The sequence below is a fragment of the Lampris incognitus genome, chromosome 19 (assembly GCF_029633865.1).
Source record: "Lampris incognitus isolate fLamInc1 chromosome 19, fLamInc1.hap2, whole genome shotgun sequence".
Classification (NCBI taxonomy): domain Eukaryota; kingdom Metazoa; phylum Chordata; class Actinopteri; order Lampriformes; family Lampridae; genus Lampris; species Lampris incognitus.
In genome coordinates, this window is record NC_079229.1 from 17,674,662 (window position 1) to 17,694,691 (window position 20,030).

A 20,030-nucleotide genomic window follows, 5' to 3' on the forward strand; every position below is an offset into this window, starting at 1 on the left:
AGACGGAGGGTCTGACATGTCAATAATTTCTTCACATGGGACCCCACATATGGAGATTACAGTTGTGTTCATGTTCGGGCACCTTAGCCCAGACAAGGCATCAGCAGCAGCAGCAGCAGCAGCAGTCACTCAGGGTCAAGTCTGGCCATCCTCCTCCTGGGTCCTCAAGTGGGCGTAGAGGCCGATCCTGGAGCTGCATAACGGGAGGACGCGGCACATGACAGCTTTTTATGTGGAGTGGCTGATGCACCTGCAGCCACCACATGGTCCTTGGCAGGGTGTGGCCAGAGTCCAATGGCATGGAGAACCAAGATGATTGGGGACCGCCCTCTGTTGCAGCCTTCATCCGCTTTCACTGCCGTTGTGACCTGAAGACACCTTCCACCAGTTCCACCGTTGAGGTCTTTGTTGGATCGCGCTTGGTCTTGAACCTCCCCATTGACCTATCCTCCTTGGGTGACCCTACCAGGAGCTAAGCTCCGGACGGCATAGCTCTTTGGATCATTGGTACATGCAAGCTTCTCCACCATGGCAAGGTGGTGAGTCAGGAGAAGACAAGGCATAGATATCACTTATCACAACGTATGTATGCATTCATCTAGTATGTTTTCGTCGTTTAAGTTTGTCCTTCAATATGTTAAGATGTTGAGGCCCTCATGGACAAATAAGTCCAACAAAGTGTGCTACAACTGTGTTTTGTTTTGTGCCATAAGCAATTCTCCGTGACATATGCTGGGGGCTGCTGGGATAGGCTCCAGAATCCCCGCCACCCTGAGAACAGGATAAGCGGTTTGGATAATGGATGGATATGTAACTAGCGCCATTTAATTTCTGAATATATACTGGTCCAAAAACAAACAGTTTGTCTTGGGGTGTATTAGGATAACAGCGAGTGAATGCTTCAATTACAAGATGAACTCTTATCTCACGAAGAATAACAATGCATGGATGTTTAAAAATATCTACACTTTTCGCAAGTTCAACAATAGGCATCTTCAAAATCGAAATACTTGGTGGCTTTACACATGCATCCATAGCCTAAACGATACAACAATTTTAAATATGAAAACCAAATGGACACATCTGGTTCCCTTGGTAAGATTAGATATGCAGCCATTAAATTTAGTGTCATCTGTAGCACCACTTAGCTTGAAGGGGATATTCTGCATAACCAGTTAACTTAAATTATCAATAGAACCAGTACATGCCATGCTAAACTATGTGAACAGCTTCTAACCGGGAGCATGATCCTGAGAGACAGCTGCAATATTTAAATCGGTCAATACTTCAATTATCTTTCAATTATAATCCAGCTCCATATGGCACACTTTCCTAATCCTCCATTTCAATCTTGCATTTCTGGCAAACTTGTAATTCTACATACTATCTCTTGCATAAAGTATATAAAACATTTTATGCATGCATTTCTACTGACAGAAATCGCATGTATTCTGCCGAACACATTTCCCTAATGTTCATTTTCCTCGTCCTTCACCTTGCACTTTCTCTGCCTACCATACAGTTGTAACTGTCTTTTTTAAGGGGATCTTTGTGCACAATGCACTAAATCAAGTTCCTTTAGTGTGCAAAATCACTTAATTCGTCTAGAAGCAGTTTGTGGTTCCAAATGAAGTCTGAAACACTACATGAGAAAGTGTGAAATGCAGGGTATTACCCTTTACGAGAGTGTTGAATAACTGAGCCGCACACTCAGTCAGGCAGAAAAGACAGCAGGAGTAAATGTACTCCACCTGTTGCCACTCACCGCTCACGTTGAGAAAATTAATAAATCAGTGCCAGTATGAGTTATGTTCCTTTGCGTGCGTGTCTATGTATGTGTGTGTCTTTTTGTGGCTGTGTGCATATGTGAATTTATGTGCACACATTTGTATAAGGTGGTGTTTGTGTAGGTCTCCCCAGCTTGAATGCATTTTGGTGTATCTCTCTCTCGCTCTCTCTCTCTGTCTCTCTCTCTGTCTCTCTCTCTGTCTCTCTAGCTCTCTCTCTCTCTCTCTCTCTCTCTCTCTCTCTCTCTCTCTCTCTCTCTCTCTCTCTCTCTCTCTCTCTCTCTCTCTCTGTCTCTCTGTCTCTCTCTGTCTCTCTCTGTCTCTCTGTCTGTCCATTTTGGGGTTTGAGTGTGTGTGCCTTTGTGTCTGTCTGTATGCGGGTCCCTCCTGCACAGTGTCGCATGCCAACAGTTCACAGTGTGAACAGATGTTAGTCAGTAATAGTCCGGGTTTCCTGCAATGCAGACAAGCTTTTTAGGGTCCTCAGCTCTAAGGAGGAGTCTGCGGGGATGCCTGAATTGCTTTATCGAGCGCAATTCAACTAAGGAGACGTAGGCTCGCCTGGGCAGCCAGGGGAACACCTGTTGACTCACGCACGCAAACACATCTTCAACACACACACACACACACACACACACACACACACACACACACACACACACACACGCTATATGCAAATGCACACAGACACACAAGCAGCATGTATTGTTTTGCCACGCTGGGCCAGACAGGTGTCTAACAGAGTAATGGTCCTTATGATGCTGCAGCCTAAGCAGCTTAGTCTTTAGAACACTGTGGTTTGACAGACTAATGACGAGAAACACCCTTTATACACAGTATCTACAATACATCGATCAAGACACAGTTATTGATCATTTAGGAGAGAGGAAGACAGGATAAAGCAAAATGGAAGGATGAAAATATAAATCACCTATCTATCTATCTAGTTAGCTAGCTAGCTAGCAATTTACCTTCTTAAAGCTTCCCTTTGTGTTTTATTTGAATGCCTTTCACACATAATGAGTCTATACGATGGTCTATATTTAGCTGCCGCCTGTCACTGACTCATTGATGAAGGAGAGCAAAATGAGTGGTGATGTTGAGGGGCACGAGAAAGGTTGCCTCTGTCCTTTTGAATAGCACCGCTGTCTCTGATCTATTCAGAGTAGTAACACAGTCGCCAATATCTATACTTAGGCTAAGGGAAGACAAAGATTCAGCTTTAGGGATGCTGTCAATCCCCCAAAAATGAAAAAAGTAAGAATTTGTGGCAGCAGACGCAAAGGTGAGCTGCCGCGCATGCACGCGCACACGCACACACACACAAACACACACACAGAGTGAAGATGAAGACACACCGCACAAACTGAAGTGGATATGACATTGAACTGTCAGCACAAAAACGTTCAGGTAAGCCAGCCGCGACTGCAGGATGGGATAATCTCATAATGATGCAACAGCCAGATAGTATTCTCCAGATTTTTTTCTTACATCACAGATGCAACCTCAATCAATCAAATAAAAACATCATTTGAAATGTCTGGAATGTATCATTTGATAGGTGGAAATGCAGTACAACAGATTTTTGGCCAGTGCTCATTTAAAGCTGCGTTAATTAATTTCTGACTGTCGGCTGTCAGATGGTAGAGCTACAGGGTTTCCAAAACACACTCGCAGCTAAACTGCTACCCGTACCTTCGCCCCTGTCTGTAGCGCCTCTTCCAAGAAGTTATACTCCCCCCCCCCCCCCCCCACATGGCTGCTGAACTGTAACGGGTGCGAGTCCGACATTCATTCACGTTTCAGGCCTGGTGTGGTCCGAGATGCATGCTCGGGTCTCTTGGTATGTAGATTAATTTCTTCGCAGGTCGCATTCGTTGTTGGACTCGTGACCATTTTTGCGTTGAACAGTTAGCAGCAGCATCCTGACCCTGGAAGTTGGGAGCGTCTTGCCATAGGGGCCCTTTGCCAGACCGGCAATCACCAAATAAGCTGAATGTTAAAGCTGCATCCTGCAGACCGGGGTATTAATTCTCAATGGGATCAGCAATACAAGCAATCTTTTCCCATGACAGGGAGTCATTTGATTCACTGTATACACAAAAAAACGGAGTTCTCCTCATCAACAACATGGTCTCGTCTACTTTCAAAGTTTGCCACCAAGACACACTTGTGTGTGTCACTGATGCCTGACAGACATGCTGTACGCATTTCAGACTTCATAAAACATTTGATATGCTTATTTTGGAGTGTTTTGAAAGTTGCATTGTTTTCCTATTAGCTTGTGAGTTTCTTCTTCTATTTTCATCTGTCGCCATCAACTGCAAAATTTCATGTAAGCGAACTAAACACAAAACATCCAGCTATACTCGCCCCTCCACGTTGGCACGACATTTTCTCCCCAACTCCACCTTTCTCCGCTTACGAAGAGCCTCACTTATGTTTAAGAGGTTTTCTTTTTCTATCAACACCATTGACGGTTTCGGGGGAAAACTATATATAGTGTATATATAGTATATATATATATGTATATATGTGTGTGTGTGTGTGTATATATAGATATATAGATATATCTATATATATACACTACCGTTCAAAAGTTTGGGATCACCCAAACAATTTTGTGTTTTCCATGAAAAGTCACACTTATTCACCACCATATGTTGTGAAATGAATAGAAAATAGAGTCAAGACATTGACAAGGTTAGAAATAATGATTTGTATTTGAAATAAGATTTTTTTTACATCAAACTTTGCTTTCGTCAAAGAATCCTCCATTTGCAGCAATTACAGCATTGCAGACCTTTGGCATTCTAGCTGTTAATTTGTTGAGGTAATCTGGAGAAATTGCACCCCACGCTTCCAAAAGCAGCTCCCACAAGTTGGATTGGTTGGATGGGCACTTCTTTGAGCAGATTGAGTTTCTGGAGCATCACATTTGTGGGGTCAATTAAACGCTCAAAATGGCCAGAAAAAGAGAACTTTCATCTGAAACTCGACAGTCTATTCTTGTTCTTAGAAATGAAGGCTATTCCATGCGAGAAATTGCTAAGAAATTGAAGATTTCCTACACCGGTGTGTACTACTCCCTTCAGAGGACAGCACAAACAGGCTCTAACCAGAGTAGAAAAAGAAGTGGGAGGCCGCGTTGCACAACTGAGCAAGAAGATAAGTACATTAGAGTCTCTAGTTTGAGAAACAGACGCCTCACAGGTCCCCAACTGGCATCTTCATTAAATAGTACCTGTTAGAGCCTGTTTGTGCTGTCCTCTGAAGGGAGTAGTACACACCGGTGTAGGAAATCTTCAATTTCTTAGCAATTTCTCGCATGGAATAGCCTTCATTTCTAAGATCAAGAATAGACTGTCGAGTTTCAGATGAAAGTTCTCTTTTTCTGGCCATTTTGAGCGTTTAATTGACCCCACAAATGTGATGCTCCAGAAACTCAATCTGCTCAAAGAAGTGCCCATCCAACCAATCCAACTTGTGGGAGCTGCTTCTGGAAGCGTGGGGTGCAATTTCTCCAGATTACCTCAACAAATTAACAGCTAGAATGCCAAAGGTCTGCAATGCTGTAATTGCTGCAAATGGAGGATTCTTTGACGAAAGCAAAGTTTGATGTAAAAAAAATCTTATTTCAAATACAAATCATTATTTCTAACCTTGTCAATGTCTTGACTCTATTTTCTATTCATTTCACAACATATGGTGGTGAATAAGTGTGACTTTTCATGGAAAACACGAAATTGTTTGGGTGATCCCAAACTTTTGAACGGTAGTGTATATATATATAGTATACACTCACTGGCCACTTTATTAGGTACACCTTGCTAGTACCGGGTTGGACCCCCTTTTGCCTTCAGAACTGCCTTAATCCTTCGTGGCATAGATTCAACAAGGTACTGGAAACATTCCTCAGAGAGTTTGGTCCATATTAACATGATAGCATCACGCAGTTGCTGCAGATTTGTCGGCTGCACATCCATGATGCGAATCTCCCGGTCCACCACATCCCAAAGGTGCTCTATTGGATTGAGATCTGGTGACTGTGGAGGCCATTTGAGTACAGTGAACTCATTGTCATGTTCAAGAAACCAGTCTGAGATGATTCAAGCTTTATGACATGGCGTGTTATCCTGCTGGAAGTAGCCATCAGAAGATGGGAACACTGTGGTCATAAAGAGATGGACATGGTCAGCAACAATACTCAGGTAGGGTGTGGTGTTGACACGATGCTCAATTGGTACTAAAGGGTCCAAAGTGTGCCAAGAAAATATCCCCCACACCATTACACCACCACCACCAGCCTGAACCATTGATACAAGGCAGGATGGATCCATGCTTTCATGTTGTTGACGCCAAATTCTGACCCTACCATCCGAATGTCGCAGCAGAAATCGAGACTCATCAGACCAGGCAACGTTTTTCCAATCTTCTATTGTCCAATTTTGGTGAGCCTGTGCGAATTGTAGCCTCAGTTTCCTGTTCTTAGCTGACAGGAGTGGCACCCGGTGTGGTCTTCTGCTGCTGTAGCCCATCTGCCTCAAGGTTCGACGTGTGGGGGGTTCAGAGACGCTCTTCTGCATACCTCGGTTGTAATGAGTGGTTATTTGAGTTACTGTTGCCTTTCTATCAGCTCGAACCAGTCTGGCCATTCTCCTCTGACCTCTGGCATCAACAAGGCATTTTCGCCCACAGAACTGCCGCTCACTGGATATTTTCTCTTTTTCGGACCGTTCTCTGTAAACCCTAGAGATGGTTGTGCTTGAAAATCCCAGTAGATCAGCAGTTTCTGAAATACTCAGACCAGCCCGTCTGGCACCAACAACCATGCCACGTTCAAAGTCACTTAAATCAGCTTTCTTCCCCATTCTGATGCTCGGTTTGAACTGCAGCAGATCGTCTTGACCATGTCTACATGCCTAAATGCATTGAGTTGCTGCCATGTGATTGGCTGATTAGAAATTTGCGTTAACGAGCAGTTGGACAGGTGTGCCTAATAAAGTGGCCGGTGAGTGTATATACACACACAATAAATGACAAAAAGGCAGTTACAAAATAGTGTATGCATAGCTGAACAAATCATAAAATACCTGAGAGGAAAACAAACCACACAGATTGAATAAAGACCTTGCAGAGCTTGCAAATTATATATGTTTTAATAGCTTTTTTGTTATCATATTCAGCTAAAGTGTAAATGTATTGCTTGAACTCAACAAACAGTCCAGAAAAGCTTGGTTTCTTATTCGCAGGTTTGGACTAAGGGATGCAGAATTCAGTTAACAAAATAGTTGAATTGGTAAAAAAAAAAACAAAAAAAAACTGTGCTTGGATTTCTGTCTTGATTGATGAGACATCCTCGGCTGACATTCTGTCTATTTCTTCTCCTTCACGTTTGGTGTCTGCAGTAAAGTGCAACGTGCTCGCGGTGTGCACGTGTGTCCTCGAGCGCACGCTGGAAGAACACCTGATGCACAATGCAGGCGCCTGCTTCTCTTACCGTGCTCTATATAGCACCACAAAAACTCCCCCGCACACCTTCAACTGTAAAATTACAAACACACGAGTAGCGTGACTATTACTGCTACTGTCAGAAACGGGGATCCCGGCAACCGGCAGACCTCTGGCTCCTCGTTGGCATCGCTTACAAGCATCAAAGCATCTTAAAGCAAAATTCCTCTGGGCAGGTAACCGTTTTCTGGATCTTGTCTATCAAAATAACCTCCTGGGTTAATGCTTCTGTGTAGACTATGAGGCTATCCGGAGCAGAGCCCTATTCTCTGTCTCAAAATACAATTACAAAGGGAAAAAAAACCCTCTCTTGGGATCAGAAAGGATCAAACAAACATCCCCCAGCTCCTGACAGGCTCTCCTGAAGACTCTATAGAGAGAGTCTCACTTCTTTGCCATCTTAGCTCCAGGAGAAACGTTACTCCAGTTCACAAATATTGATTGAACCGTCCAAGATCATAGGGATAATGTATGTGAATTCTGTTTTAGAGCGAGTTTTCCTTTTGAAAAAAAGCCCGACACGCCAGGCTAACAAGCCAAACAAAGCTGAGACTCGAGTCGGGAGTAACAAGAAGAGACTGTCTTAACAAATGAGATCTGCCAAACATGGGGGGGGGGGAGCAGGGTGGGAAAATAAATATCTTAAGGAGCTGTCTCTAATTGATAATGCTTGCCTTGAGCTCGGGACTAAATATTTACGTTCGATCTGGCCTGTATGGAGTCAAAATCCACCTTGGGATACATTGATTAACATACCAAACACACCGTAGGAAATTGAAGTGTTTTGGCTCGAAACACTGGCTCTGCTACTGGGCACACAAGCTTAATGAGTAAAGAGGCAGCCATCTGGCTTCCTTTGGAGCTCAGATACCTGACTAGCAATGGTAGGAAACTTAGGGAAATTACATGTATGCTCGCACAACTACTACATTAGCCCTAGCGCTGTCCTAATGTTTGCAGAAAACCATCGGATGGTCCCTCTTTGCAGCTTCCTGTTCTTAGCTAAAATCGACAAAAGTCAAAATGTAAGTCTGTGACGAGCAGCATTACATCCGATATCAGCTGTGCAAACTTTTCTGTGTGTTTCATAATGTTGTGCATAAATGGGAAATATGCCTCATTTTATCAAAACAGATGAAACTGAACAAGTTCCCGGTGGTCATATTGTCCATTTTAATATTTGTTTAAATGGTGACTGACATTTTTCCGGCTCTAGTGGACCGACTGAGTTTTTGCTGCAGAGGACCCAAAGCATTACACACAGTCATATTTTTGGAACGCCGTGGGGTAAGTGGAGCCTATATTTTGAAACATTGCAGGATTTACTAAAAGTGAATCATTTATGACATTATTCCATTTATCATCTGCAGGTTTTACTTGTTCAAAATTGAGACATGAAAACTCATACATATGCAGTCATTGAAAATATTTTAATGTAGAGTTGTTTTCACGTGACACGTGTGGGGAAATATGTAAATATCAGCAAAGCATGGCGTTGTTATGAACATTTGTAACAAACTGACACAAAACATTACATGCAAAAGCAGACTTAATGTGAAAAATGTATAGTCTGTGTTTTGTTAGAGCCTTTTTCTCTTGATTGTTGATTGCATTATGTCTGTAAATACCTGCACATGCTGTTCTCTTCATGGCACAGTATATGTACCAGGTTATCAAGGCCATTTTGGATTACTGCGGTATATTGAAATTACTCTTAAAATATCCTTAACATAGTAGACCATAAATAGATGGATGGATGGATGGATGGATGAATAAATAAATATATAAGATTAACATGTATCCAGGATGCCTCCCTCAAATATTTCACTGAAAATATTATTGCATAAGTTTGGAAAGTTTCAAAGGATCTCTTTTCTGCGCCTTTCTCCTCATCTCCCTTTTGCATCCCTCCTCAAGGTTGTGTGTGCATGTAATAAGCTGCCTGAGGGAATGTGAAGGATGCTGAATTTATATAAACTCATTTCGGTAACATGACAGCAAAGGCTCTCACAAAAACCACACACAAACAAATGAGCATAAAAGTGCATACACACACACATACTATACAAACATACGGCAATGAAGTTCAGATTTAAGCAAGCTAATTGACAAACAAATATAAATTAAGCAATCAAATGCAAGCGCGTATACACACACACACACAAAGAGAGCTCACAAATACTGAATAGACAAACTAGCTTTAACTAGATGCCCAATCCTGCCTTCAAAAGTTTGCTTTTGCTCCTTTTGCATTTCAGAAAGGCACAAATGGAGAAGTGAAATGCCGGAGTGAGAGACTTCTGAGGGCTGGAATGAGTGGCAATAGAGAGAACGGCCATACTGAGCTCTCAGCTCTGTCGCCACACGAAGAACTGTTAGCATGAAGCTGGAAATTAGAAAATTAGACACATCTCCCCTCTTTCGCTGCTCTCATCCTCTCACTCAAGCCTTTCCTCTCGCTTTCATCTTTACTCCTCTGTCTGTTAAGAGTTCTCCTTCCCTAGTCTGAAATCAATTGTGGTGAGCAGAAAGGTCAGATTTATAATTGGCAAACATAATGAAGTAGTTATGGAGCATTACATGGTCGTGGCTAATATACTATTTAATGCTGTAATAATAAGCACAGGTTCCTGGGAGATGATGCAATGGGTTGACCCTGGAGTCTGTGTTTGCCAAGTAATGTATCTAAAAGGCCTGTGGCTGTGTTTATGTGTGCTTCTGTGTATCTGTGTGTGATATTGCCAATCATCTCAATGTTTTCCAAGTCCATCTAGCTGATACATTATTTTGGAGGACACATTGTTGTTTCCTATAACATCACATAAAGGATCTGAGGAAACAAGACTAGGTTGGGCGTCCGGGTAGTGTGGCGGTCTATTCTGTTGCTTACCAACACAGTGCTCGCCAGTTCGAATCCCCGTGTTACCTCCAGCTTGGTCGGGCATCCCTACAGATACAATTGGCCATGTCTGCAGGTGGGAAGCCGGATGAGGGTATGTGTCCCTGTCGCTGCACTAGCACCTCCTCTGGTTGGTCGGGGAGCCTGTTCGGTGGGGGAGGGAAAACTGGGGGGAATAGCATGATCCTCCCACGTGCTACGCCCCCTTGCGAAACTCTCCTCACTGCCAGGTGAAAAGAAGCGGCTGGCAACTCCACATGTATCAGAGGAGGCATGTGGTAGTCTGCAGCCCTCCCCGGATTGGAAGAGAGGGTGGAGCAGCGACCTGGATGGCTCAGAAGAGTGGGGTAATTGGCCAAGAACAATTGGGCAGAAATATGGGGAAAAATCCCCCATAAGCTACGTTCGATTAAAAAAAAAAAGGTTATAAATGCAGTTGCAAGAACTATACTTCCTACTCATTTCTTGGGATGTTTGATTTGAAAGAGAATTAAATTTAACTGTAATTATAACTATTCTAACTATGTTAACACCCCCCCCTCCTTCATCTGTTTCTAACTGCGGATGTCTCTAGTTTTTTTTAAGATTCACTCTGTATTGGCAGGTGAATTCACACGGAATGGATCGTGGCCACTGATATCACCATGAATTGTGCACCACTTGCAACCACTACCTGTCCTGCCTCAAGGTCCAATTCACAAAAGATATTGTGCGAATGATATTACAACGCAAACACTCCCATAAAGTTTTGCAGCTGAGTGCAATTTGCTCTTGTTTTGCATCTGATTGCAATTATCCATGTGGCAAAATTTAAATGGTGGCTTTGCGCCAAGAACACAGCAGGCAGGTTCAAAGTCATCTTTGATGGTCATCAAGTACAGCAAGAGTTTTTAGACCTGGCAACCTGTATCTGCGAATGATTTCGGTTTCAGTTAAATCAAAAAGGGATGCTCTCCTGCGACATAATCTGCTCACGAGCACACCTGGCATGACGGTTCCTTCGCCTGATTACAATCACTGCTGCCATGATCACCGGGATGTCTGGGCATCAGTTACCACCAACTCTCTGACGATGCAAATAATGTTCACTCTCACTGCATGTGGCGATTAGTGCTGCTGTTTGTGAATTGGACTCTTTTTGCAATGAGGCTCATTTACATAGAAAGGAACCAATTTTGCGCCAAATGTATTTATATTACCTTAGGTAAATACGTGCAAATAGCACTGGAGCACCGAGACACTATTTGCTTGGCAGCACACTTACGGGGTGCATTTCACCCTTTGTGGGTGCTTTGAGAATTACACGGATTCTTTTTTGTTAGTTGTGCAAATTTAGCGATCCTTTTGTGAATTTGCCAGTGAGTGTTTTGTCAGAGTGATTGTTATTTGGGGTGCTTTAGCTATGCGCTCTTCCTCATGCCTCTCGGCGCTCAGCCGACCAATCGTGTAACTTCAGTGATGTTGTTGGTCACCTGATCCAGCAGCCCAATCAGGTCAAACTGATCACTTACTCACTCTAAACATGATCACTCACTCACTCAGTCAATCAGTCAGTCAGTCAGTCAGGGAAATTCAAATTTCTAGGGCTGGCCTGCTGGTTGGTTCAGCGGAAACAATTACTCCACACCAGTGGGCCTCTTTGTATCTGTGTGTGTATGTGTGTGTGTGTGTGCACACATGCACTCCTATGTGGTGAAGGGAAACAATGGTGTATTCAGCATTAGCGTTATGAAGGATCACGCACTAAAGTAACATGCACATGCATGCAAACACACTGCACACATGCTAAACACGCATGGTTTGCTGACTTATATATTGGTCCACTTATTTTTTCATTGTTTTACTTGCACATATGCACATATACCACTGTGTCTGTATTAGCTGACTGACTAATGTATCTATTTATAAATATATTTATCAGTTTTCTTGCATATATCTACTACTACATTCGGCTGCTCCCGTTAGGGGTTGCCACAGCGGATCATCCGTTTCCATCTCTTCCTGTCCTCTGCATCTTCCTCTGTCACACCAACCACCTGCATGTCCTCCCTCACCACATCCATAAACCTCCTCTTTGGCCTTCCTCTTTTCCTCTTCCCTGGCAGCTCCATATTCAGCATCCTTCTCCCAATGTACCCAGCATCTCTCCTCCACACATGTCCAAGCCATCTCAATCTTGCCTCTCTTGCTTTGTCTTCAAACCGTCCAACCTGAGCGGTCCCTCTAGTATACTCGTTCCTACTCCTGTCCTCCTTCATCACTCCCAATGCAAATCTTAGTATCTTCAACTCTGCCACCTCCAATTCCGCCCCCTGTTTTTTCATCAGTGCCACTGTCTCCAAACCATATAACATAGCTGGTCTCACAACCATCTTGTAAACCTTCCCTTTAACTCTTGCTGGTACCCTTCTGTCGCAAATCACTCCTGACACTCTTCTCCACCCAATCCACCCTGCCTGCACTCTCTTCTTCACATCTCTCCTGCACTCCCCATTACTTTGGACAGTTGACCCCCAAGTATTTAAACTCACACTACTTTGTCACCTCTACTCCTTGCATCCTGACCATTCCACTGATCTCCCTCTCATTCATGCATAGGTATTCCATCTTGCTCCTACTGACTCTCATTCTTCTTCTCTCCAGTGCATACCTCCACCTCTCTAGGCTCTCCTCAACCTGCACCCTACTCTCGCTACAGATCACAGTGTCATCCGCGAACATCATAGTCCACGGAGACCACTGCGTGATCTCGTCCGTCAACCTGTACATCACCATTGCAAACAAGAAAGGGCTCAGAGCCGATCCTTGATGTAATCCGACCTTCACCATGAACCCATCTGTCATTCCAACCACACACCTCACCACTGTCACACTGCCCTCATACATAGTATCCTGCACCACTCCTACATACTTCTCTGCAACTCCCGACATCCTCATACAATACCACACCTCCTCTCTCAGCACCCTGTCATACGCTTTCTCTAAATCTACAAAGACACAATGTAACTCCTTCTGGCCTTCTCTATATTTCTCAATCAACATTCTCAAAGCAAACATCGCATCTGTGGTGCTCTTTCGTGGCAATAAACCATACTGCTGCTCACTAATCATCACCTCTCCTCTTAACCTAGCTTCTATTACTCTTTCCCAAATCTTCATGCTGTGGCTGATCAACTTTATACCTCTGTTGTTGCTACAGTTCTGCACATCACCCTTGTTCTTGAAAATCGGTACCAGTATGCTTCTTCTCCACTCCTCAGGCATCCTCTCACTTTCCAAGATTGTGTTAAACGATCTAGTTAAAAACTCCCCTGCCATCTCTCCTAATCATCTCCATGCCTCCACATGTATGTCATCAGCCCCAACTGCCTTTCCACTCTTCATCCTCTTCATAGCTGCCCTCACTTCCTCCTTGCTAATCCATTGCACTTCCTGATTCACTATCCCTACATCATCCAACCTTCTCTCTCTCTCATTTTCTTTATTCATCAGCCCCTCAAAGTACTCCTTCCACCTTCTCAACACACTCTCCTCACTTGTCAGTACCTTTCCATCTCTATACTTGATCACACACCTTTCCTGTGTTTAGCCAATTGATACAAGTCCTTTTCTCCTTCCTTAGTGTCTAACCTGTCATACAACTCACCATACACCTTTTCCTTTGCCACCTCTCTCTTCGCTTTAAGCTGCATCTCCTTGTACTCCTGTCGACTTTCTTCATCTCTCTAACTATCCTACTTCTTCTTTGCCAACCTCTTCCTCTGTATACTTTGTGTACTTCCTCATTCCACCACCAAGTCTCCTTGTCTTCTTTCCTCTGTCCAGATGACACTCCAAGTACCTTCCTAGCTGTCTCCCTCACTATTTCTGCAGTGCTTGCCCAGCCATCCGGCAACTCTTCACTACCACCCAGCGCCTATCTTAACTCCTGCCTGAACTCCACACAACAGTATTCCTTCTTCAACTTCCACCATTTGTTTTCTTGCATATATATTTGATTATTTGTTTATACATTGGTTTTTTAGATTTAATACTCATTTGCAAATATTGGCCAATGCTTAATATTGGCTTATTGATTTACATATTTATGTATTGGCTTGCTGACATATATACTGTCTTAATGTTTATGTTGGTTTGCTGTTTAATATATTGGCTTGCTGGTTTTATATATATATACGTGTGTGTGTGTGTGTGTATACGTGTATGTATATGTATGTATGCATATGTATGTGTATATGTATATATTGGTTTGCTGTCTTATACATTGGTTTGTATGTATTGGTTTGCTGGTGCATAGATCAGTTTGTATATATTGATTTGCTGGCTTACATATTGCTTTGTACTAGTTTGCTGGCTTATATATTGGTTTGGTAATGTGCTACATTAAGTATATTATAATGACACATTCATTATACAGCTATAGACAGTGTGTAGATATGCCATAACTGGTCCAGTGTGAGTCGTAAAGGTTTTATTGATATGTTATGAGCCACCTGGCAGGCTGATAATTGTTGTGTTAGGCCTATTTCTCATCTTGACTGAATATTCAGCTCTCCAGATGTGGTATGGTGTAATCATCAAGCGTACAGCAACAGAATACATTGGTGGAGGCAAGAAACCAGGCAGTAGGCCAATGTGTATGAATCAATTTATAAACCAGCAAAGCAATATATACAAACTAATATATTAAACAGCAAACTGATGTATACAAACCCATATATAAGCCAGAAAACCAATGCATACAAACATATAAACCAGCAAACCAATGTGTATGATCAATATATAGGCCAATAAACCAATGTATGCAAACCAATATATAAAACAACAAACCAACATATAAACCATTAAGACAATAGGCCAGCAATCCAATACATAAACATATAAATTAATATGTATAATAGTAAACCAATGTATATAAACCAATGCTAAATCTAACAAACCAATGTATTAACAAATAACCTAATATGCAAGCAAACTGATGAATATGTTTATAAATCGATACATTAGTTGGTCAGCTAATATGGACAAACTGGCATATGTGCCAGCAAATCAATGTTAAAGTTAGAGGACCAATATATAGGCCAGCAAACCTATACATCGGACAGTCTATATATATATATATATACACACACACACACACACACACACACACACCAGTCCATCATATAGTTTAACATCAAATCAATATACGTTTATTGTCATAACTCAAATGACATTTTCCCGAATGGTACCCCCCCCACACACACACACAAAACCATTAATTATTCATGAGAAAGGGAGACAGTGTTACTTAAATCTGCTGCCTTCTCTTTCCCCTATAAACTCAGATACTCTGTCTGTCTGTGCAGCTCTCTCTCTCTCTCTCTCTCACACACACACACACACACACACACATACATAAACAATAGCAGCAGTGGTCTCAAAGTTTTTGTTTTAACTGTTCATGCAAACACCCATCAGAAATAGACACACACTCACATATGAAGGGCTACAGTGGCATCAAAGCATATGTCTTTCCAACTCGCTAGTACTCACACACACACACACACACACACACACACACACACACACACACACACACACACACACACACACACACACACACACACACACACACACAGAAGAACACAAAAACGTGTCAAGTGGAGAAAAGCTGTGCGTGTGTTACCTGATGCTGCTCATGCTGCCTGCCTCTGATCCAATCTTGCATCTCTCTAGCTGGGTCGCCACAATCTGACGCTCTGCCTCCAGCTCTCTGGTGAGACGCTCGAACTGAAGCTCCTAGAAAGACAAAGATACAGAGAGAGAGAGTGTGATTTTCATCATTTATTTTGGGGAACACACCACTTTTCCCGCTGTCTCCTACTGACAGCTTTTATGAGCAAGTGGGTCACATAACAGTTGGAGAGAAGGTCCAAAAACTACACGAAGAGACCTGAATACCCTGCAGAACTGACCTCAAACAGACATTGAAACCCTAGCGGTTGCATGGCTGCTGGAGGGCTTACCCTGTTCTCTGACCTCCCTGTGGAGGATGGTCGGCAAAAGGAGTATTTCACTGCAGGGGTGGATAAAGAAGTATCATATTATTACTTTTTCCAAGGTGGAGGTGCCACTAGCCTTGAGGTTAGAGAAGCGGGCTTGCAACCAAAGATTCAACAACTGGTATGACTGGGAGGAGGAACTGAATGAGTCACGAGTCATCTAAAACAACACTGAAATGCCCAAATGACCCCTTTAAACAGACTGTTTGATCACAATAACCAATTTTTTTTCAAACAGTGTTAGTACGGGAATGATCTGTCCACAGACTTTTAAAAGAGTACAAGTGGCTTCCACTGTATCCGCATTTTTGTATCAATTTGGACACAATTTTTTTTTGTCTTAAACTGTATTTAGCCAGGCCCCGTGATGGCCTGGCGGCCTGTCCAGGGTGTCTCCCCGCCTGCTGCCCAATGACTGCTGGGATAGGTTCCAGCATCCCCACGACCCTGAGAGCAGGATGAGCGGTTCAGATAATGGATGGATGTATTTAGCCAGTAAATATGAACATACATTACTGTTCTCATCAGACTCCGGAGGGAGCAGTTTGAAAAGCTGGGAGGGATATTTACAGTCACACACGACCACAGGGGCAAGCCAAGTGACTTGCTCAAGGACATTTCAATGGCAGTAGTTGAGGGGCAGTGTCTCTCATTTAAGTCACATATCCAGATAAACAGATAAAGCTTATTTGCAATTGGTGTGTGTGTGTGTGTGTGTCTGTGTGTGTGTGTGTGTGTGTGTGTGGTATATGCACCGATCAGCCAAACCATTAAAACCACCTGAGGCCACTGCCACCAGGGAACACCGTTGCTATGAAGGGGTGTACTTGGTCTGCATAAATGTTTAGGTAGGTTTTACATGCCGGCTTACTTTCTTCCCATAGTGCATCCTGGTGCCATCGCTTCCCCAGGTAAACAATGTACACCAGGCCACCTTCTTCCACTGCTCCATGGTCCAGTTCTGACACTCACGGGGTCATCATGGGCACTCTGACCAGTCTGAGGCAATGCAGCTCCATAAACCGCAAGCCAGCATCAACTTTTTCAGCAATTTGAGCTACAGTAGCTTTTCTGTGGGTTCGGACCAGACAGGCTAGGCTTCGCTACCCACATGCATCAATGAGCCTTGGGCGCCCATGACCCTGTCGCCGGTTTACCGGTTGTCCTTCTTTGGACCACTTTTAGTAGGTACTGACCACTGCATACCGGGAACACCCTACAAGACCTGCCATTTTGGAGATGCTCTGACCCAGTCGTCTAGCCATCACAATTTGGCCCTTGTCAAAGTCACTTGGATCCTTAAGCTAGCCAATTTTTCCTGCTTCCAACTAGCCAACTTCAACAACTGACTGTTCACTTGCTGCCCGATACATCCCACCTCTTGACAGGTGCCATTGTATATGTGTGCATGTGTACATCTGTATATAAAATGTGTGTATACTGTGTGAGTGCACATGTGACCCTGTGGAACCCACGTCCCAAAGAAAGTAATACTTCTGTGCTTGCGTGTGTGCGCTCATGCGTCCGTGTGTGTGCACAAATGTGTCTGCGTGTGGCGGGTCAGTGGCTGATGCATTAGCTCCTTTAGTGGTTTAATGGTGGTCCTCCATATCAGTCATCCAACTATAAGCCAAACAGATGGGCTTCAGACCAGAAATGGCTGTGTGCGCACATGTGTATGTGTGTGTGTGTGTGTGTGTATTTGTGTGTTTGTGTTGCATTTGGGTTAATCACAGCCACGCAGTGCCAGATCAATAGTGCAGTGAACTCCATCCCAGTCAGAAGGATTGTGTGTGTGTGTGTGTGTGTGTGTGTGTGTGTGTGTGTGTGTGTGTGTGTGTGTGTGTGTGTGTGTGTGCATGTGCGTGCGTGCGCACACATACGTTTATTTATATGTGTGTGGCAGAGAGAGGGAGGAGAGAGCGTGTTCACCAGTTTGATTGCTTTTTTGAAAGCCATTGGAGGTTTTGAATGAGTTGATCCACAGTCCCTATCTCTAATCTCCAAACCCAATCCCCTGTGTGCCCCGCTATACGACACACACTGAGCTCATCTCTATCTTTACCACACTCTTCCTCTCTCTCTCTCTCTCTCTCTCTCTCTCTCTCTCTCTCTCTCTCTCTCTCTCTCTCTCTCTCTCTCTCTCTCTCTCTCTCTCTCTCTCTCACACACACACACACACACACACACACAGATGCACAAACCTAAGCAAAACAGAAGACTGCCAACTACACATGTGCACAAACCTCTCTCTCCCACATACGCTGTCTCTCTCTCAGGCTCAGTCACTTGCACACAAAAACCCGTGCTCTCATGAATATGGAGCAGAAGTAGTAGTTCACCGATCCCGCAGCAGGAAAATGCCTTTCTCAGCAAAGCACGGTAAATGGTATTATATACGACATGAGGTACAATAAGGACTTCTGTTCACACATAAAGAACAGGACACGCAAATACCATACAGGAAATGATGGCAAAAAAAAAGAAAAAGATTTGTGCCGGTTCCACTGTGGAGTCACATGAAGAAGAGGAGTGAGGCGCGACTCCGAGCGTATATCAACACATCAGCTTCAGGCTCCTGGACAGTGTAAACCTACTGTAGACACAACTGTTTTGTTCTTGTGCACGTCGGCGCATCGTGGAGCGGGTCTGAAGCGAATAACGTACACACACACACACACACACACACACACACACACACACACACACACACACACACACACACACACACACACCTTTCTCTCTCATTCGTCTCCCTTATCCACTCCATCCTCCTGATGCCTCCCTCCACCTCCGGATGCAACTCCCAGTGTCAAGTCTTGTTTTACTTCCACATCCATTTGTCCCCCCACCCCCCACTAGCTGTGTACAACAAAGGAGCAGGTTCAGCCACCCCTGTGATTCAAAAAGTGACATGACGCCAGGAATCACAGCAAGGTCTATTAAACCTTCAACACCCTTATTCTAAATTACAGCTTTATTTTACAGCGAGGTGCCACGCTTCAAAGCCCTCTTCTGCGTTCCACCGCAGAGTGCTTTGTCACCTTATTTCCATACAGCTGTAACTGTTTTAAATCCTCAAGGTGTAAAAATGCAAATCCCTGCATCTAGGGTAGCATTATGCTAATTGATGAAGCGTGACGCCACAGCCCCGTGATGCCTCAGATGCCTTCTAAGCCCCCAGATTCCTTAATGGCAAAGATAAATCCGTAGGGCCGGGTCTGCTACAAACCAAACTGTTTGCATAACCCTCTGTCACAGGTTTTATTTATCTGAATCCCTTCACACGAAACAGCGGTTAAGTGGAGTGGCGATGAATGGGCACCTTTCCTATTGAACAAAGTTTTTCTCAAGCATGGACTTACATTGACCGAAGCATGGTTGTGTTAACCAATGTGATTCTTGCACTCTAACTAGCGGCTAGTGTCAGCACAAAAAGCCAAAACATCCATCCATTATCCAAACTGCTTATCCTGCTCTGAGGGTCGTGGGGATGCTGGAGCCTATCCCAGCAGTCATTGGGCAGCAGGTGGGGAGACACCCTGGACAGGTTGCCAGTCTATCACAGAGCCCACACACACACACACACACACACACACACACATTCATACCTTGGGACAATTTAGTACGGCTGATTCATCACCCGGGAGAAACCCACATAGACATGGGGAGAACATGCAAACTCCACACAGAGGATGACTCCCAAGGTTGGACTACCCCGGGGCTCGAACCCAGGACCCTCTTGTTGTGAAGCGACCGCGCTAACCACTGCACCAAAAAATAAAATAA

General features: G+C 43.8%; 1 protein-coding gene across 1 annotated transcript in view; it reads right to left on the minus strand.

Annotated features, from left to right (window-relative positions):
• The window catches only part of ctnnd2a (catenin (cadherin-associated protein), delta 2a), a 315,513-nt gene extending 299,112 nt beyond the window's left edge, over positions 1-16,401 (minus strand). Inside the window, exons 1-2 of the mRNA XM_056299200.1 lie at positions 16,291-16,401; positions 15,866-15,978 (exon numbers count right to left, since the gene is read on the minus strand). Coding sequence (XP_056155175.1) covers positions 15,866-15,978; positions 16,291-16,401 — 224 coding nt within the window. The remainder of the gene's footprint in view (positions 1-15,865; positions 15,979-16,290) is intronic.
• Between the last annotated feature and the right edge of the window lie 3,629 nt (positions 16,402-20,030).